At 47.8% G+C, this 20,879-nt stretch overlaps 1 protein-coding gene across 7 annotated transcripts in view; it reads left to right on the plus strand.

Annotated features, from left to right (window-relative positions):
• The window catches only part of fhod1 (formin homology 2 domain containing 1), a 33,390-nt gene that overhangs the window by 10,612 nt on the left and 1,899 nt on the right, over window positions 1-20,879 (plus strand). Inside the window, exons 4-25 of one of the 7 annotated variants that reach the window (XM_028016101.1) lie at window positions 869-936; window positions 1,301-1,406; window positions 2,321-2,415; window positions 2,512-2,623; window positions 2,745-2,839; window positions 3,072-3,215; window positions 3,304-3,647; window positions 4,600-4,707; window positions 5,536-5,622; window positions 7,370-7,399; window positions 7,737-7,787; window positions 10,899-11,038; window positions 11,361-11,417; window positions 12,289-12,354; window positions 12,478-12,635; window positions 14,527-15,084; window positions 19,421-19,570; window positions 19,655-19,837; window positions 19,905-20,024; window positions 20,102-20,263; window positions 20,389-20,579; window positions 20,654-20,846. In XM_028016101.1, coding sequence (XP_027871902.1) covers window positions 869-936; window positions 1,301-1,406; window positions 2,321-2,415; window positions 2,512-2,623; window positions 2,745-2,839; window positions 3,072-3,215; window positions 3,304-3,647; window positions 4,600-4,707; window positions 5,536-5,622; window positions 7,370-7,399; window positions 7,737-7,787; window positions 10,899-11,038; window positions 11,361-11,417; window positions 12,289-12,354; window positions 12,478-12,635; window positions 14,527-15,084; window positions 19,421-19,570; window positions 19,655-19,837; window positions 19,905-20,024; window positions 20,102-20,263; window positions 20,389-20,579; window positions 20,654-20,846 — 3,218 coding nt within the window. Of the gene's footprint in view, window positions 1-868; window positions 937-1,300; window positions 1,407-2,320; window positions 2,416-2,511; window positions 2,624-2,744; window positions 2,840-3,071; window positions 3,216-3,303; window positions 3,648-4,599; window positions 4,708-5,535; window positions 5,623-7,369; window positions 7,400-7,736; window positions 7,788-10,898; window positions 11,039-11,360; window positions 11,418-12,201; window positions 12,355-12,477; window positions 12,636-14,526; window positions 15,085-19,420; window positions 19,571-19,654; window positions 19,838-19,904; window positions 20,025-20,101; window positions 20,264-20,388; window positions 20,580-20,653; window positions 20,847-20,879 lie in introns of all 7 variants that reach the window. The other 6 variants (XM_028016098.1, XM_028016099.1, XM_028016102.1 and 3 more) reach the window with 6 other exon arrangements.

A 20,879-nucleotide genomic window follows, 5' to 3' on the forward strand; every position in this document is an offset into this window, starting at 1 on the left:
AACAGATCCAGACTCATCCAGACTCTGGTTCAGAGCCAGAAAGAGACGCAGAATATCCGATAAATCTGGGAAACTCCTCCTGCTTCTCGGCAGCGTTTGGACTCGGCTTCCCATCAGAACCTCTCTGCATGTCGGCGCCTGTTGCTGCAGTTTCATCATCCTCGTCTTCATCATGCTGACTCCTGCTCCGCAGCTTCTCAGGTACCGACTTCTGTTTCACAACAACCAGAACCGGCGAACCGGGACGGCAGCAGAACCTCTGCTAGTTCTGCACACGGACCGGACCGGATCAAACCGGACCTGTGCGTCTGCAGCAGCTGTTTGACCCAGACCGACTCAGAGACTCGTTCTGATTTTAAAACCAAATAAATTGAAACGGTTTGAAGGAGCTGCCAGCTGTTTGTCCTCCTCAAATATCAAATTACATATTTTAGATACTTTATTCATCCTGAAGAGGGAAACTTTCATATCCAGCAGCAAAACAGTCGATAAATAAATACAACTAAAATAAAATGCACATAAACATACTGTCACACATAAGCCTTGGCTTCAGCCCATTCCTTTTTGGTAAATTATTGGTTTGTAAAAAAAAAAAAAAAAGCATTTTATTTTTTTGTAATGTTGTAAATTTACAAAATAGTTAATCTGAAAAATTGTTTTTTGGTTAAAACAACACAAAATAGTAGCCATGAACACCGGGACTGAAACAGGAAGTTCTGCAGGTAGTTTGCAGCAGTGGGCGGAGCTCATAGCTCCTCCTCCGTCCTGATTGGTTGCTGAAGTTGGGGCGGTCCATATCGGTCACTGAATTTGATCTGAATCGACCACCTGGCTGTGACATCACTTCCTGTCTCTTCTTGGTTTCCAGAGAGGTTGTACAACTCCAAAGGCCCAGAGCTGAGGCGCTGTCTGTTCTCCCTCAAGCAGCTCTTCCAGGTAACCGCCTGCAGACTCACCTGAGCCACGACCCGACTTCCTGCAGTCCATTCTGCATTTCCCAGCATGCAGCGCTGCTGGTCCTCTGCTGCAGCTCCTCCTGCAGCTGGTAGGGGGCGCACTCAGCCGGGAGCTGCTCAGCTACATTTTGGAGCATTCTCCTTCTGCTGCTCCTCCACCTGAACAGCTCCACCTGCTGGACAAGGAGCTCAGCAGCTGCAGGAGACGATCTGCAGAGCGGTGCAATGGCTAGTCTGGTGGAGGTCAGAGGTCATCCTGGAACTGCTGCCTTCCAGAATGAACTCAGGGAAAACCCTCTTGACATGATGATGATGATGATGATGAAGATGGTCTGTGTCTCCAGGACGATAAGGATCTGGTCCCAGAGTTTGTAGCATCTGAAGGCTTGGCGTGTTTCATCAAGGTTGGAGCTGAAGCCGACCACAACTACCAGAACTACATCCTGAGAGGTAAGGCTCCGCCCCCTGAGACGTGACCCCGCCCCTGACACATGGCTCCGCCCCCCGACACGTGGCTCCGACTCCTGGCTAAAAATACTAACTTTTTTCATACCAAATCCGATTTACAGGTTTAATTGATTTTAATTCTTGTTTTCTCTTCTAAAAAATACATTCTAAAACGCCCATCCTGTGAGTTGTCTGATGAAGTATTACATCCAGACTATGAGAAGTTTTCTTTTATTACAAGAAAAACACTTGAAAATTACAATAAAAAACTTGTAGAGTAGCGAGAAGCTCAGTATGATTCTTGCTTCATAACAGATGCTTTTGTTTCAACGTTGCTGCTGCTGATAACCTGATGAGTCAAAAGATTAAGAATGTTCTTATCTGTAAACCTGAGACAAAGTTACTCCACACAGCATTCCTCATTTTAATGTAACTGTTTTATGTTCTCATTAAAACTCATTCAATCACTAATTAATTTTCCTTACATTTCAACTTTACTCTTGTGATTTAAAGAATAAATAAATCAATGTCCAAATAACCAGAAGCTGTAAAACATGCTTGTTAAACAAGATGGCAGCCCTGGGCGTGATGACATCACTCTGAACTACAGAAACCAAAGAAGCACATTGGTGGGAAAAAGCTGATTAATTAGTTCATTAATTTATCAATGTGTCTCCCAGGCGTGTTTCAAAGATGGAAGCTCTTCCATACGTCTCTGCTGTTGTGTTTGGTGCTGATCCAAACGGATCGCTGTTTTAGTCTCAGTCAGACAGGCGTCCTCGTCCCACAGGACGGAAACTTTGGCCTTCACACGTCCAGAAAAGCCGCAGAGCGCAGCCTCAGATTATAGCCTAGAGGCTGGGACTGTGGAGACTCATCTGTCTTCCTGTCTGTCCCTCCGTCCCCCCGCCATCCAGCTCTCAGCCAGATCATGCTGTTTGTGGACGGGATGAACGGCGTGATCCACCACCCAGAGACGCTGCAGTGGCTCTACACGCTGACAGGAAGTGTGGTGAGTCAGAACCCAAAATCAACCTGAGACGCCTGATCAAAAGTGTGGTGGCGCCCCCTGCTGGTCAGACAGTGACTCTGCTCCTTCTGTCTCCAGTCTCACCTGCTGGTGAAAACGGCTCTGAAGCTCCTCATCGTGTTTGTGGAGTACGCCGAGTCCAACAGTCCTCTGCTGATCGGCGCCGTGACAACGGTGGACGCAAAGAGAGGTACACACACACACACACACACACACACAGGGCTCCAACCTAATAGGTGGATGAGGCCCAGACTCCCTCCCAGGTGTGCTGATGAGGGCTGTTGCTATGGTTACCACTGTGTGTGCTTTAGGTGTGAAGCCTTGGACGAACCTGATGGACGTTCTGGAGGAGAAGAACGGCGCCGACACAGAGCTGCTGGTCTTCACCATGACGCTCATCAACAAGGTACCAACCTGACCAGGACCAGAACCGGAACCAGTACCAGACCTGTCAGAAACCAGAACCAGACTAGAACTAGAATCAGAACCAGACCCGGCCAGAACCAGAACCGACCAGACCTGTGAGAGACCAGAACCAGAACCAGTACCTGACCTGTCAGAAACCAGAACCAGAACCGTCAGAGAGCAGAACCAGAACCAGCCTCCGTCGGCTCATTCCCTTTGTGGTTCCGGTCCAGATTCTGGCAGCGCTGCCGGACCAGGACTCGTTCTACGACGTGACAGACTGCCTGGAGCGTCTGGGCATGGAGGCCGTGGTCCGGAAACACCTGAGCAGCAAGCGGGCGGAGCCGGACCTCAAGGCCCAGTTCTCCACCTATGAGGTACTGTCGCCAAGGTCATGTTCCCGCTCCGCTTCCTGTCCGCCGACTCGGCGCCGCCTGCTGTCCTCACGTGTCTCCTGTCCTCCAGGCGGCTCTGCGGCACGAGGACGGAGACGTGGATCACTCCGCACCCCTCCTCAGAAAGGAGAGGAGAAAGATGGCCGCCGGCGACCAGGAGGGCAGGAGGAGCCGGCGCTCCAGTCAGAACCTGCCGGACCTGCTGTCCCCCACCCCCTCCACGCCTGTCCTCTCTCCGTCCTCCACCATATCCTCGCCCACGCTGGACAGCACCGCTTCGTCGCCGCTGTCCTCTGAACCCGGAAGCTCCGCCTCCAGCCCCTCCGGGTCCCCTCGGGGCTCGCCGCTGCCCCCCCCCGCTGGACCCGGCGGCGATGGGTCCACCGAGCTGGGGACCAAGACGCCGTCCAGCCCGTAAGTCCACAGACCGGCAGCTGGTGCTGTTGGGTTGTCTCTGTCCAGCTGTTTTGGACCATGTTCTGGTTCTGTCCCAGTTTGGAGACGGGTGACTCCAGCAAGCAGAAATGTTTGTCCTCCATGTTTGGTAGCAGACACCAGTTCAGATCTGCACCGTTGCCACGACAACTCACTACTGGGTCGCACTCGGGTCCGAGTCTAAGCCTTCAGAACCTTCGGTCCTCAGCCTGTCTCTGGGTCCAGCACCGGGTCCTCAGGTTCTGAGCAGGAACCGGTCCGTCCTCATGCTGGACATGCTGGAGTTGCTAGTTTTAGTTGTAGTTTTGATTTTTTTATACTTTACAGGATTTAAAAAGGTCAAATATTGTGTTGTGATTATGTTTACATAGATTATGTAACGAATCTACAGAAATCATTTTCTAAAAGTTTGTTCTGCGTTTTCTGTCGGCGGACCGGCGAAGCCGTAACGCAGCGCCGTAATTGGCCGACAGCTGACGTAAACTGCTTGTGTGGGAAGAAGTCAGTTCCACGGCTCATCGAAAGGCTAAAAAAAGATTCATAAACACTAAAATGGCGGATGCTGCATCTAGAACACGCTCTAGTTTGTTTTAGAAATGCATGCTACAGTTCCAGTTAGTTAGTTTTTCCCCAATAATTACTGATATTATTTCAATTGATGAAATTGCTTTTTCAATTTCAGTTTTTATTTTGTTAGTTTTAGTAAACTATAATAGCTATAGTTACTATAGTTCTGGTTCCTCTTGGCCCGGTCCATCATCATGTTCCTGACAGGTGGACAGGAAGTTACCAGATGTCTCGCCTGCAGACCTGTCCTCTGTCTCTGTCCTCTGGGTGTCCTCCTGTTGGTCTCTGTCCTCTGTCTCCTCTAATCCGCCATCTTTCCCTTCCTCTCCTCTGTCTCGCTGCGGTTGCGCCCATCGGCCACCAGGAGTCGCTCTTTTCTCAGCCACCACATGTCGGCTCTGGGTCTGGGCAGGAAGTCCCGCCTCTTCTCCAAAACCAGCTCCATCTCTGAGGAGCCTCCGCCCGGCTGCAGGTCTGTACCTCCTGACTGACCTTTGACCTACCTCCTGTCAGCAGGACCTGCAGCGACCCCTGCAAGCTGATCAGGACATTGCAGCTCAGTAAAAAGCGAGAAGTTGGTCCTGCAGGGGGCGCTGGAGGGAGAATAACACACAGAGCTTTAGGAGCTCCTTCTCACATAGGCTGCTCCAGCTCTGCTGTCGTAGGGACAGATACAGGAAATCCTTCCTGCCACATGCCATCTCACTGTACAATAAAAGCTAAATCATTGTTCTGCACTAATCAGTCCAATTTGCACAACTGCACTGTGGCACACTGCTGTACATATATTTACATATACATACTGTATCTGCATTTTTTGAATCTTTGCAAGGACTGCTCTAAGCTGCTTTTATATTAACAGCATTTTATATTTTATTCTTATTTTATTTTGTCTACAATGCTACGCAGTGGTGGATGTTGTGTGTCTTGTCTTTGTCTCTATGCTGCTGTAACTGCGAAATAATTTCCCTGCTGGGATGAATAAAGTCATTCTATTCTATTCTATTCTATGATCAGACGAGGTTTAGAGCATTTTATCGGGACTGGGTCGGGTCCTGAGAGGTTCTGTTCAGGTTTTATTTAGTTAAAATCAGGTTTTAATCTGGATACAGCAGAAAAACAGAACCAGACAGCTGCAGCAGATCTGGCAGTAACCAAGTCTAGAATGCAAACTCTTCATCATCTCTTCATGTGCTTGGCTCAGTCTCTCTCTCTCTGTGTGTGTGTGTGTGTGTGTGTGTGTGTGTGTGTGTGTGTGTGTGTGTGTGTGTGTGTGTATGGGTGTGTGTTTGTCCTGCAGCTCATCTCCATCGGACCTCTCGCCTCCGGATCCGTCCCAGCAGGACTCAGATCAGCTGGTCAGACCAGAGTCCAAACCTCGTCAGAAGTGAGTAAACCGACGTTTTTCCATCATGTTTAAGTCCTGACTGGTTTCTGGAACTGGTGGGACTGGAGTCCTCCCAGTTCAACCAGACTGGAGACGTTCTGCCTGACATAGGGAGTTTCTCTGTCTGAAATTATTTAGAGAAATCTTCTTTTAGACCAGCTCTTTGTCCTCTCTGGAATAATCCTGGATAAATTTGGGAGTTTTTGATTCTTGGATTTTTCTTTGGATCGGTTCTGTTGATCCGGATTTTTCTGTTGTTCGGTTCTGTTAATGGTTCTGTATTGGTTCTGTTGACGGCTCTTGTTCTCGCCTATTTTCAGCTTTTTTTCCCAGAGAGTGTCTGAAACTGCCCTCCTCTTTCTCTAAATCTTTGGTTTTAGATTTTGTCCTGAAGTTTTCTGGGAAGTTTTTAATTCTAGGAAAATATTTTTGGAATGTTTCAGGACAACATTTGACAAATTGCATGTCTGGTTAATTTCTTAAAGATTTTCTGGGATCCTCTGTAAACTTAAAATTGACTTCATGCTCACTGTTTATCTGGATTTCTTGATTCTAGATTATTTATTTTCTGGAACTATTTGTTTATCTTATTTTTAAATTTTTTTCTATAGGCAGTGGTGGGCATTCTGTTCTGCTGATATCTGAGCTAATTAGCTTAGCGCTTTAGCATTTTGATAACTTTGAAAACATTTAGCACACTCAGCTTCACCTAAATGAATTTTTTCAGAAAAATCCTAGAGCGCTAATTTGATGCGTGTTTTGTAAATGTTTGGTAGAATACAATGTTTTGAAGTTGAAACAAACACTAAATAAATAAAACACTAGCATGAACAAACTGTCAGGCTTTGATCATGCTAGTGTTTTGAGCGATCCTCACGTCCACATGGTAGGTATCGAGTATGTAGCGCTTTAGCATTAGCGAAGCTTAGGTTAGTCAGGTTAGTTATTCAGCATTAGCGTAGCTAGCTGCGTAGCTAGCGGTGTCCACCAATGCCTGGAGGATATTTTCCCTCCTTTCTTCTCGTTGGCTCCTTTGTGTTGCAGTTTGTTTTGTTGTAACGCTTCAGGTTGTTTTCTGGAGAATGTTCTAATTTTTTTTGGTTCTTTTTGTATTTTTTCTAGATATTTTCAAGATGTTGAGAAATGTTGAGGTTTTCTCAACTTAATAAAATGTTGATGAATAATTTCCTTATTATTTTTAGATTACCATTGTTGGGTATTTCAAGTTAAATATTGTTCTTTAATTGTTTTGGATCTTTTTAAGTATTTCTGTAAATGGGGCCAATCACCAATAATAACAATAATAATTCTGACTTTTTCTTTGAATTTAAACAGTTTTTTCTCTGATCAGAGACATTTGGGAGCAAACAGCTTCAGCGATGATTCGAGTTGTAAAGACGTAGAGCCATCTTTCAGGAGGAACGTATCAGATTTAAGTGATTTTTTTCATTTTTGTGATCAGAGTTCTGGCACTAATCGTCCTCCATAAAACTGAATGAATTTATTTTTTACATTATTATTGTAGATTATTATAATGTCTTGGTATAAAATAGTTTCAGTTTTTTAGATGGATTAAACGTTTGACAGGAACTTGGCTCCGCCCCCAGCATCAGTTCAGCCAATCACAGGGCTTCCTGCAGCAGTGTCTCTCGCCCCTCTCTCTCTCTGTCAGTGTTTTAATGGTTTCTCCTCCTCTTTCTCCTCTTCCTCTCCTCCGTTCTGTGCGTCCGCTCCCTCGTTCCTCCAGCTCGCTGGAGGCTGAGCAGGAAGTCTTCTGGTGAGTATTCTTCATCCTCCTCCTCTTCCTCGTGGCGCTCAGCTGCATAGACCCGCCAGTTTCAGGTCCAGTTCAGGTGTTTCCACATTAACTCTGGAGTCAGAAACGTTTCGAATCTTTTGGACCCGACTAATCCACCCTGCGGTTCTGTCTCATCCTGTTCTTCCTCCATCTTTGTTTTTTCTGTGATTGAGTTCTGATCCGGTGGGGGCAGAACCTCCAGGTCCGGTTTCTCTTGTCTGGGTTCTGTGGGTCTGTGAGGAGTTTGTCATGCAGCTGAGCCGGTTCTGTCGGGTCGGGTCCGGCTGTGTGACGTGTGTGTGTCGTGTCTCTGCAGCCCAGAGGACTTTGATGTGAATCTGAACAAGCCAGTTCTGAAGAAGTTCCAGTAAGTACCGCCGCAGCCCCACTGCATGCTGGGAGCTGCAGGGAGGCCTGCGGTTCTGTTGGGCCTTGCACGGTGTGGTTCTGGTTCTGGGGACATTTGGGTTCACAGGAAGCAGATCACTTTCTCTGACACTGTAAAAACACAAAGTCTGTTTGGTTTAGTTTCTACAGAAATGAAATAAAAACTAATAATCAGATTTAGGAGATTAAATCAATAATTAATATTGATAAAAAGTTGTGGCTCCTCTGCCATCAGAAAAACGTTTCACTATGAGTGAATGATCTGGAACTTTTTATTGATTATTGATTTAATCTCTTATATCTGATTAGTTATCACTTAGTTTATCTCGTTTCTGGTGAGCTAGAAATCGGACCAAAGCATTTGGTGTGTGTGTGTGAGGGTGTGTGAGTGTGAGGGTCTGTGTGAGGAAGTGTGAGGGTGTGTGTGTGTGTGAGGGTGTGTGTGAGGGTGTGTGTGTGTGAGGGTGTGAGTGTGAGGGTCTGTGTGAGTGAGTGTGAGGGTGTGTGTGTGTGTGAGGGTGTGTGAGTGTGAGTGTGTGTGAGTGTGAGGGTGTGTGAGTGTGAGGGTCTGTGTGTGTGAGGGTGTGAGTGTGAGGGTCTGTGTGAGGGTGTGTGAGTGTGTGTGTGAGTGTGAGGGTGTGTGTGTGTGAGGGTGTGTGAGTGTGTGTGAGTGTGAGTGTGTGTGAGTGTGAGGGTCTGTGTGTGTGAGGGTGTGAGTGTGAGGGTCTGTGTGAGGGTGTGTGAGTGTGTGTGTGAGTGTGAGGGTGTGTGTGTGTGAGGGTGTGTGAGTGTGTGTGAGTGTGAGTGTGTGTGAGTGTGAGGGTGTGTGAGTGTGAGTGTGTGTGTGTGTGAGGGTGTGTGAGTGTGAGTGTGAGGGAGTGTGAGGGTGTGTGAGTGTGAGGGTGTGTGTGTGTGAGTGTGAGGGTGTGAGTGTGAGGGTGTGAGTGTGAGATGCTGACGGGTTTGACGGTCAGGCTGACTAACAGAACCGGGTCAGGAATGTCTGGGTCCAGCCTGACTGTGCCAATCAGAGTAATGGTGGTGGTGGGTTGGTTCTGGAGTCAGTGTCGGGTTGATTCTGGTTCTGTAGTGAAGGTCCAATCTGATTTGCTGTCATGTTCTGGACTCAAACCAACAGCGTGACCTTTGACCTCCAGCAGCTCAAGGCGTTTGATCCGAGGGCCTTCATGAGGTCATGTGATCCGGCCCAGCAGATCAGCTGATCAGAGAGCAGAGTAGGCTCGGTTCTGGAGGAACTGGACCTGACGGTTCTGTTTCCACCCTGCAGCCGTTCGCTGGAGGCTGGGTTTGATTGGGATGAGTGATGCTGCGGGCCGCCACAGCCTCAGAGGTTATCGCCATAACAACCATCATAAGGGTTGCTTCCTTCCTGTTTCTGATGTTTGTCCAGATGGTTCTGGAGGATGACTCTGACGAAGGCCCTCATCCACCTGGCTGAAACTCACTAGCAGCTCCTCCGTTAGCCGACCAGGTGAATCCTGATCAGCTGAGAGGAGTTCTGGATTGACTGGACCGGTGTTGGTTCTGGAGATCTGAAACTGGAGAATCACAGATCCTTCAGTTCAGTTCAGAAAACTGATCAAAACCTAAAAAATCTGATTAGATCCAGTCTCACCTGGTCTCACCTGTAGTGATGGGATTTTCGGCTCCTTTTCGAGATGCAGCTCTAATGGCTCTTCTTACTGTGGAGAGCCGGCTCTTTCGGCTCCCAAACGGCTCCCCATATATATTTTTGACATTATTAATTAATTAATTAATAGCTTAAACCTAATTTTATAATATTTTGTTTCATTATTGACATTGTTAAGCACTTATGATGAGTAAAAATGCCGCATAACAATGCTATAGCAATACCGATGCGTGTGATGTCCGCATGTGCCTGTGCAGGTTGTTTGTCGAGCCTGCAGATAGGAAATGCTGACTTTGCACAGTCTGCACTCTGCCCTGGAGCTTGATGTAGCATTAAAATGAGTCCAAATCTTGCTCCGTTTTCTGTCACTCATTTATTTTCACCTATTCAGTTCCCACACTGACTCCCCTTCTTTCTGTGCTTCTTGACCGCTGAGTGAGTGTCTGTACATAAACACCTGCCGACGAACAGCTTGGCCAATTGCCTGCCGTTTCCACAAAAAAAGTGGAGATAAACTTTTTTTTCAGTGTTTTCCCGCCACATTATTAATTGAAACTATGTGTGATTGGTCAGATGTGTGGAGCACACGCTTGACATGAGGCCAGTGGACCGAGGGAAAAAACCTCTCAGCTCTAGCACTGGCAGAAGAGCAAAACGCGCAAGGAGAGGGAGAAGGGGAGGAGAGACAGCGAGGCACCGCAGGACAAAAAAAAAAAACGATGTGGGGAAAAACTATCGGCTCTGGCACTTGCAGAGCACAAGCAGAACGACAGGGAGGCGGAGAGACAGCGATATACTGTAGAAAAAAACCCGGCTCCCAAATAGGATCCTAAAACGGCTCCCATTGTGGAGCCGGTTCCAATCGTTCACTTCAAAGAGCTTGGAGACAAACGGACCCTCAGACTCGCAGAATGATCCAGGTAAGAAACTACAGTACCCACAATGCCCTGCAGCCAGCTCTTGGAGCCGGATCGTTCGCGACCGACACATCACTACCCACCTGGTCTCAGCTAGTCCCACCTAGTCCCACCTGGTGTCACCTGGTCTCACCTGGTCCCACCTGGTGTCACCTCGTCTCACCTGGGCCCACATGGTCCCACCTAGTCACACCTAGTCCCACCTGGTCTCACCTGGTCCCACCTCGTCTCACCTGGTCTCACATGGTCCCACCTAGTCACACCTAGTCCCACCTGGTCTCACCTGGTCCCACCTCGTCTCACCTGGTCTCACCTGGTCCCACCTAGTCCCACCTGGTGTCACCTGGTCTCACCTGGTCCCACCTGGTGTCACCTCGTCTCACCTGGGCCCACATGGTCCCACCTAGTCACACCTAGTCCCACCTGGTCTCACCTGGTCCCACCTCGTCTCACCTGGTCTCACCTGGTCCCACCTAGTCCCACCTGGTCCCACCTGGTCTCACCTGGTCTCCTTCTCTCACAGAGGTGCCTTCCTGCGCAGCCTGGCAGCCACTAACTGGGACAAGAAGAGGAGAAGTAAACTCCTGAGCATTCCCCAGCTGTGTGATGATGTCATAAGTCCATGCCCTGAGCCCAGCGCCGGCGTGGTGCCTGAGCGACCCGGTAAGTCTGACCCGGTTCTGGGCGTGCCGTGGTGGCGTAGCGGTTAGTGCGACCCGTATTTGGAGGCCTTGAGTCCTCGACGCGGCCGTCGCGGGTTCAACTCCCGGACCCGGCGACATTTGCCGCATGTCTTCCCCCCTCTCCTTCCCTGTTTCCTGTCAGCCTGCTGTCACATAAGGGACACTAGAGCCACAAAAAGACCCCTGGAGGGGTAAAAAAAAAAAAGCCTGACCCGGTTCTGAAGCTCCCGTGTTCAGCTCCTGACCTGCAGACGGATATGTCTGAATGTTGGTAGTAATCTAGATTAATTCTGTTTCTTCAGCCTCGACATCCAGCAGCTTGGAGACAAACGGACCCTCAGACTCGCAGAATGATCCAGGTAAGAAACTACAGTACCCACAATGCCCTGCTGCCTGCCGCAGACCCACATCTAGAATCCTCATCATTTCTATGCTGATGACGTGATGCTTGGTCACATTGAGAACCTTTAGCTAACTTAGCTTCTGCGAAATGAGTTTTTCCAGATGAATTCTGAAAGGCTAATCCAGCTGGCTGTTTTGTAAACTTCAGTTGAATAAAGTTTGATGTTTGTTTCAAAGTTTTGGTTCTCGATTGTTAAGAAACGGCATAAAATCTAAATATGTCATGTGAGCTTTCTGACTTTACCGTGGTCAACTACGCTAATCATCTACAGAGTTAGCAAAACTCAACAACCGTTGAACTGAAACCACAAACGTCTGGCACAAAGAATCCTTTCCCGAAGCGCAGCCGCACAGGAAGGAGTGTAATGTCAGGTTTAGCCTTTGGAGGGCACCATAAGTCAATATAACACATTGACTTATGGTGGGTAGCAACATGGTTAAAGTTAGCACGTTAGCATTAGCTTCTGCTGATGATGTTAGTAAACTAATGTTTATGATCAGCACATTATTGTTAGCGCAGCTAGCATGTTAGTTAGCGGTGCCCATTGCTGGTCAGAACCTTTTGAAATGTGGGGAAGAAGCTAATAAACGGTTTTGATTCTGACCAGAACTCGGCTTCAGACGGTCGGTACTGTCCCTTCAAGTGGACACACCGGTGTGTGTGGTGGTGGTGGGGGGGGGCAGCTCTCTGGGTCATGGAGACCAGCTGATGGATGTTGGTGCTGCTCATCATGTTTGCAGCGGTTCCTGTGCAGCGGCAGTGCAGCACCCTGTCTGATGTCACCATGTTGGTTCTGGACATGATGTATTCCAGCTCCTCTGCCGCAGTGCCCTCGAGCCCGACTGATGCTGCGTCTGGCTCCGTTAAGGAAGAAGAAGGCAGCTTCGCACCTGGTGAGGTTTTAGTCGGTAAAGAGAGCCTGAGTGAAATCAAGTTTTCATCGACCATCTTCTCTTTCCAGCAGCCGAGGTTCAGAAATCTGCAGCAAAGTGACGCCTCTGTTTGCTCTCCTCCAGGTGAAGATCTTTGTGGCCGTGTTTCAAAGCGACTGTCCAACTTCAGCTCACAGTCGGTGGAGTCCGGCGCAGAGAGCAGCGCCCCCCAGAGGGCGGAGTTGGAATGCCTGAAGGGCTCTGCGCAGGCGGCCAGGGCCCGGCTGGCCGAGGAGCAGAAGGTACCGGTACTGGGTCAGATAGAAGGTACCGACAGCAAGCGGGTTGGGTCAGAACCAACCAGCCAGTCTGGGTCAGTTTAACTGCTAATCAGTTCTCTAAATGGATCCATGACTGGCTCAACAAGGCGGCCTAAATCTGCCTCAATATTCTTGTTGACATAAAAGTTGTTTCTGTGATGCAAAAAAAACCTCAAACACTTTCAGGAGCAAGAACACCATTAGCAAGAACTAGCATAATTAGCTACAGTAAATACCATTAGCTAGTGCTAAAACAGTTAGCAAACTATGGGCCATTATTCTCTAGAAACCTCTAAATAAGATTTTAAACATGAACAAAGACACATTTGGTCAGATGATCTGGGAAATGATGGACAGGGAGAGTCCGACTGAAACTATCTGGATGTGGGTCAACATCTGGAGTTTAATGTGCCTCTGCTTATTTCCAGATGAGCAGCTTCACCTTCAAAATAGAGCTGAAACGATTCCTCGAATGATTCCAGTTCCTTGATTATTAAAATTCCTCAAGGAAAATTTACCTGCCTCGAAGCTTCTTTAATTTATGTTTAATTATTTAGCGCGCCGTGTTCCGGCCGGGACATTATTTGCGTTGCGCAAAGTTCTGACTTCCTCCTCTGAGTTGCTGACCAAAGCTAAGTGTTAGCGGCATAACGTCCAATGTTCAAGTTCGGCCCGTGAGGATTTTATGGAGTGGTGATAACGCCCGGGTTTTCATCGTTTTTGGGGACCAATAAGCATCCTTAAAATGACTGGCGCCATGCCTGGAGTACGGCAGCCTTTCTCCTCCAGGAGCTGCTGGTTCAAAGCGAACAGCGGGAAGAGCTGCAGGTATTAATACAGGTGAGCTGATGAACACAGCGGGCGACTGAGTAGCTGATGGTTACAGTGTAAGTGTAGCTTTACGGACGAACCGCACAATAAATGTCATATCATCCTGGTCTGAACAAACGGCTGTTCATGGCTGTAGATGAGTTTCTGAGTGTGACGACGAAGGTGCCGTAAAAATCCTGTATTGCTGCCCCGGTTCTCACGTTCGTCCCCTGGTCTATTTCCTCCCATCTTACTTCGTTCGTTCGCCTGACCCCCACTGCCCCAAACTCCAGGAGACATTTCCCGTTTTCTCAAACCCAAAGCTTGTCAGGTTATGGGGCAAGGCGAGAATTCATCTATTAAAGTGACTGGAGATAAATACATAAACTAAAAGCTGGAGCATAGACTTTTTTATAAGCATATCTGTGAGACTCTTTATTATTAAATTGAAAATAATTTCAGATCTTTGTATAACTTTTCTTCTGGTTAACGTAGAAATTGAGCTGTTATTGTTACAGGTTAGTTTTATAAACTACAGAAAAGTAACTGTTAGGACTGATATTGATACCCAATAGTAACATCGGTGTTATGCCAGATTTACTAATATTTTATTTTATAATTTTTTATCCAATTACTCAATTAATCGTAAGAATAATCCATAGATTACTCGATTACTAAAATATTTGTTTACAACAGCCCTAGTTCAAAAACAAGCCCAAAGTCGCTTACATTAATCAGACTTGATGACAGAAACTCTAAATAGTTCCTGTTTTTCCAGCAACAAAATGTTCATCTCCTCCCGGGTTCCTGTTCTGAACCCGGGAGGAGATGAACGGCGGTCGCTCCTCAAGACGCACAGAGGGAAAAAATTAATTACACTAGAAAATAGTAACTCACAGTGATTTGGAAGAGTAACTGTAATCTGATCACTGGATTTGAAATGGAAACGCGTAACTGAAATCCGATCAGAGTAGCGCCTTGCTGACATCACTGCCCATGATGCATTGCTGTTTCGCTGTTCTGTATGAGGAAGCGGGCTGACCGTGTGTCCGTCTCCCATCAGAACCGTTTGGTCCGGCAGCAGAGCGGCGTAAGGGCGGAGCCTGCGGCACGGTGCCCGGACTCCATGAACTCTGTGGGTCCGGCTGACGCCTGGGATCAGCTGCAGCCCAGCGGCGCCGACCTGAAGATCAAAGACCTGGACTTCACCGACCTGCTGGAGGACGAAGACATCGACGTCCTGGACATGGGCACCAACTCCTCCTCTTCCTCCCATTTCTCAGGCGTCCCTCCTCCTCCGCCGCCTCCACCAGGATGCGCCGCTCCCCCGCCACCTCCTCCGCCTCCTCCTCCGCCCGCCCTCCTGGGTGCCCCTCCTCCACCTCCTCCCCCTCCAGGTGGCGTCCCCCCGGCTCCGCCCCCTCCGAGCGGTGGGCCTTCGGGCCTGACGAAGAAGAAGACGGTGAAACTGTTCTGGAAGGAGCTGAAGCAGGCGGAGAGCCAGCAGAAATGTCGCTTCGGCCGCGGGACGGTGTGGGCGTCGCTGGACAAGGTGGAGGTGGACACAGCGCGCCTGGAGACGCTGTTCGAGTCCAAGTCCAAGGAACTGCCGGTCGCCAAGGTAACCAGCTAACTACCCTATAGCGCGTAGGGACCCCCTCAGGACACAACAGTCCGGTTTCCAAATTGTCTCAACATGTCTCTAACGTGTCTTTATCGTGTTTTTAACGTGTCTCAAACGTGTCTTTAACGTGTCTCTATCGTGTTTCTATCGTGTCTCTATTGTGTCTCTATCGTGTCTTTAACATGTCTCTAATGTGTCTAACGTGTCTCTAATGTGTATTTAATGTGTCTCTATCGTGTCTCTAACGTGTCTCTATCGTGTCTTTAACGTGTCTCTATCGTGTCTCTAAGGTGTCTCTAACGTGTCTATCGTGTCTCTAATGTGTCTATCGTGTCTCTAACGTGTCTCTAACGTGTCTCTATCGTGTCTTTAACGGGTCTCTATCGTGTCTATAGTGTCTCTATTGTGTCTTTAACGTGTGTTTAACGGGTCTCAAACGTGTCTCTATCGTGTCTTTAATGTGTCTCTATCGTGTCTTTAACGGGTCTCTAACGGGTCTCTATCGTGTCTCTAAAGTGTCTCTATTGTGTCTTTAACGTGTCTTTAACGGGTCTCTATCATGTCTCTAATGTGTCTATCGTGTCTCTAACGTGTCTTTAACATGTCTTTAATGTGTCTCTATTGTGTCTTTAACGGGTCTCTATCGTGTCTCTATAGTGTCTCTAACGTGTCTTTAACGTGTCTCTATCGTGTCTCTAACGTGTCTTTAACGGGTCTCTATCGTGTCTTTAACGTGTCTCTATCGTGTCTCTAACGTGTCTTTAACATGTCTCTATCGTGTCTTTAATGTGTCTCTATCGTGTCTTTAACGGGTCTCTAACGGGTCTCTATCGTGTCTAACGTGTCTCTATAGTGTCTCTAACGTGTCTTCATTGTGTCTCTAACGTGTCTTTAATGTGTCTCTAATGTGTCTCTAACGTGTCTTTAACGTGTCTCTAATGTGTCTCTAACGTGTCTTTAACGTGTCTCTAATGTGTCTCTATCGTGTCTATCGTGTCTCTAAAGTGTGTCTATCGTGTCTTTAACGGGTCTCTAACGGGTCTCTATCGTGTCTAACGTGTCTCTATAGTGTCTCTAACGTGTCTTCATTGTGTCTCTAACGTGTCTCTAATGTGTCTCTAACGTGTCTTTAACGTGTCTCTAATGTGTCTCTATCGTGTCTATCGTGTCTCTAAAGTGTGTCTATCGTGTCTTTAACGTGTCTCTAACGTGTCTCTATCGTGTCTTTAACGGGTCTCTATCGTGTCTATAGTGTCTCTAACGTGTCTTTAACGGGTCTCAAACGTGTCTCTATAGTGTCTTTAACGGGTCTCTATCGTGTCTTTAACATGTCTCTATCGTGTCTTTAATGTGTCTCTATCATGTCTTTAACGGGTCTCTATCGTGTCTCTAACGTGTCTTTAACGTTTCTCTAACGTGTCTCTAACCTGTCTCTATCGTGTCTTTAACGTGTCTCTAATGTGTCTCTAACGTGTCTGTATCGTATCTCTAATGTGTCTATCGTGTCTCTCTCGTGTCTTTAACGGGTCTCTAACGGGTCTCTAACGGGTCTCTATCGTGTCTATAGTGTCTCTATCGTGTCTTTAACGTTTCTCTAACGGGTCTCTATCGTCTCTAACGTGTCTCTATAGTGTCTCTAACGTGTCTTTATTGTGTCTCTAACGTGTCTTTAACGTGTCTTTAATGTGTCTCTATCGTGTCTTTAACGGGTCTCTATCGTGTCTATCGTGTCTCTAAAGTGTGTCTATCGTGTCTTTAACGTGTCTCTAACGTGTCTCTATCGTGTCTTTAACGGGTCTCTATCGTGTCTATAGTGTCTCTATCGTGTCTTTAACGTGTCTCTATTGTGTCTTTAACGTGTCTCTATTGTGTCTCTAACGTGTGTTTAACGGGTCTCAAACGTGTCTCTATCGTGTCTTTAATGTGTCTCTATCGTGTCTCTAACGGGTCTCTAACGGGTCTCTATCGTGTCTAACGTGTCTCTATCGTGTCTCTAACGTGTCTTTAACGTGTCTTTAAAGTGTCTCTATTGGGTCTCTATCGTGTCTCTATTGTGTCTTTAACGGGTCTCTAACGTGTCTCTATCGTGTCTCTAAAGTGTCTCTATCGTGTCTTTAATGTGTCTCTATCGTGTCTTTAACATGTCTCTATTGTGTCTTTAACATGTCTCTAACGTGTCTTTAACGGGTCTCTAACGTGTCTTTAACGTGTCTCTATCATGTCTTTAATGTGTCTCTAACGTGTCTTTAACGGGTCTCTATCATGTCTAACGTGTCTCTATCGTGTCTTTGACGTGTCTCTATCATGTCTTTAACGTGTCTCTAATGTGTCTCTAATGTGTCTTTATCGTGTCTTTAACTTGTCTCTATCGTGTCTTTAACTTGTCTATAACGTGTCTCTAACGTGTCTCTAATGTGTCTCTAATGTGTCTTTAACGTGTCTCTATCGTGCCTATCGTATCTCTATCGTGTCTTTAACGTGTCTCTAACGTGTCTTTAACATGTCTCTATCGTGTCTTTAATGTGTCTCTATCGTGTCTTTAACGGGTCTCTATCGTGTCTATAGTGCCTCTAACGTGTCTCTAACGTTTCTCTAACGTGTCTCTAACCTGTCTCTATCGTGTCTTTGACGTGTCTCTAATGTGTCTCTAACGGGTCTCTATAGTGTCTCTAACGTGTCTTTAACGTTTCTCTAAAGGGTCTCTATCGTGTCTATAGTGTCTCTAACGTGTCTTTAACATGTCTCTAACGTGTCTCTAACGGGTCTCTAACGGGTCTTTAACGGGTCTCTAACGGGTCTCTAACGGGTCTCTATCATGTCTAACGTGTCTCTATCGTGTCTTTAACTTGTCTCTAACGTGTCTCTAATGTGTCTCTAATGTGTCTCTAACGTGTCTTTAACATGTCTCTCTCGTGTCTTTAATGTGTCTCTATCGTGTCTTTAACGGGTCTCTAACGGGTCTCTATCGTGTCTATAGTGTCTCTATCGTGTCTTTAACGTGTCTCTAACGTGTCTTTAACATGTCTCTATCGTGTCTTTAATGTGTCTCTATCGTGTCTTTAACGGGTCTCTATCGTGTCTATAGTGCCTCTAACGTGTCTCTAACGTTTCTCTAACGTGTCTCTAACCTGTCTCTATCGTGTCTTTGACGTGTCTCTAATGTGTCTCTAACGGGTCTCTATAGTGTCTCTAACGTGTCTTTAACGTTTCTCTAAAGGGTCTCTAACAGGTCTCTATCGTGTCTATAGTGTCTCTAACGTGTCTTTAACATGTCTCTAACGTGTCTCTAACGGGTCTCTAACGGGTCTTTAACGGGTCTCTAACGGGTCTTTAACGGGTCTCTAACGGGTCTCTATCATGTCTAACGTGTCTCTATCGTGTCTTTAACTTGTCTTTAACGTGTCTCTAACGTGTCTCTAATGTGTCTCTAACGTGTCTTTAACATGTCTCTCGTGTCTTTAATGTGTCTCTATCGTGTCTCTATCGTGTCTTTAACTTGTCTTTAACGTGTCTCTAACGTGTCTCTAATGTGTCTCTAACGTGTCTTTAACATGTCTCTCGTGTCTTTAACGGGTCTCTAACGGGTCTCTATCGTGTCTATAGTGTCTCTAACGTGTCTTTAACGTTTCTCTAACGTGTCTCTAACCTGTCTCTATCGTGTCTTTAACGTGTCTCTAATGTGTCTCTATCGTATCTCTAATGTGTCTATCGTGTCTCTCTCGTGTCTTTAACGGGTCTCTAAAGGGTCTCTATCGTGTCTATAGTGTCTCTAACGTGTCTTTAACGTTTCTCTAACGGGTCTCTATCGTGTCTAACGTGTCTCTATAGTGTCCCTAACGTGTCTTTATCGTGTCTCTAACGTGTCTTTAACGTGTCTTTAATGTGTCTCTATCGTGTCTTTAACGGGTCTCTATCGTGTCTATCGTGTCTCTAAAGTGTCTCTATCGTGTCTCTAACGTGTCTCTATCGTGTCTTTAACGGGTCTCTATTGTGTCTTTAACGTGTCTCTATTGTGTCTCTAACGTGTGTTTAACGGGTCTCTAACGTGTCTTTAACGGGTCTCTAACGGGTCTCTATCGTGTCTTTAACGGGTCTCTAACGGGTCTCTATCGTGTCTTTAACGTGTCTCTAACGTGTCTCTATCGTGTCTTTAACGGGTCTCTAACGGGTCTCTATCGTGTCTTTAACGTGTCTCTATTGTGTCTTTAACGTGTCTCTATCGTGTCTTTAACGTGTCTCTAACGTGTCTTTAATGTGTCTCTATTGTGTCTTTAACGTGTCTCTAACGTGTCTTTAATGTGTCTCTATCGTGTCTTTAACGTGTCCTTTGCAGAAGGGACCAGAACCCAAGAAGTCTCTGGTTCTGGACCCAAAGCGGAGCAACGCCATCAACATCGGCCTGACCGTCCTTCCTGCCGTCCACGTCATCAAGAACGCCATCCTGAGCTTCGATGACTACGCCATCAGCAAGGAGGGGGTGGAGGTACGCAGCGCTGCCGGACCGGTCCTCTGGTCCTCTGACCCGTTTGGGCCTGTCCGGACCTCACGGCCTCTCTGTTGTGAGTAGAAGATCCTGACGATGATCCCGACCGAGGAGGAGAAGCAGAAGATCCAGGAGGCCCAGCTGGCGAACCCTGACCTGCCGCTGGGAACCGCAGAGCAGTTCCTGCTCACCCTGGCCTCCATCAGCGCCCTGAACCCCCGCCTGCAGCTCTGGGCCTTCAAGCTCAACTATGAGGTTCTGGAGAAGGTGAGCACACGGCTCCGATTCCGCCTCCGGTTGCGCCGGCCCGCTGACCAGCTGTCGCCCCCTGCAGGAGATCGCGGAGCCTCTTTTCGACCTGAAGCTGGGCATGGAGCAGCTGGCGTCCAATCAGACGTTCAGGAGGATCCTCGCCACGCTGCTCGCCATCGGCAACTTCCTCAACAGCTCCAATGTGAGAAACATCCCAGAAACATCCCAGTTGTTCCCAGTTTCTCCCAGTCTCACCAGTGTGGCTCTTCTCTGTTCCAGGCCAAAGGCTTTGAGCTGAGTTACCTGGAGAAGGTGGTGGAGGTGAAGGACACCGTCCACCGCCACTCGCTGCTGCACCACACCTGCAGCCTGCTGGAGGACAACTACCCACAATCCTCTGACGTCTACTCCGAGATCCCCGCCATCACCCGCTCCGCCAAGGTACGCCTCACCTGTCCCGCTGTCCTGTCTTCACCTGTTCACATCCATTCACATCACAGCTCGTTATGATGTCACAGCTCGTTATGATGTCACAGCTCGTCCTCGTGTGTCCTGTTTTGCTTCAGGTAGACTTTGACCTGCTGGCAGAGAATCTGGTCCAGCTGGAGAGGCGCTGCAAGGCATCATGGGAGAACCTGAAGCTGGTGGCCAAGCATGAGAGCAAGGCGGTGCTAAAGAACAAGATGACGGAGTTCCTACGGGACTGCACCCAGAGGGTCAAGATCCTAAAGGTCGTCCACAGGAGGGTCATCAACAGGTAGGGAGCGCAGCCCCGACCCGTCCGTCCCTGGAGACGGCGTGGACGGGTGTGGACTGACGTGTCCCCTGCAGGTTCCACTCCTTCCTGCTGTTCCTGGGTCAGCCGTCCTTCTCTGTCCGAGACGTGAAGATCACCAGCTTCTGCCGCATCATCAGCGAGTTCGCTCTGGAATACCGCACCACCCGCGAGCGCGTCCTCACCATCAGACGCAAACGTACCATCAAGAGGGAGCGGAACAAGACCCGGGGCATGCTGATCACCGAGGTAACGCTCCGGGGTCAGAGGTCAGGAGGCGGT

The sequence above is a fragment of the Xiphophorus couchianus genome, chromosome 4 (assembly GCF_001444195.1).
Source record: "Xiphophorus couchianus chromosome 4, X_couchianus-1.0, whole genome shotgun sequence".
In the NCBI taxonomy this organism is placed as follows: domain Eukaryota; kingdom Metazoa; phylum Chordata; class Actinopteri; order Cyprinodontiformes; family Poeciliidae; genus Xiphophorus; species Xiphophorus couchianus.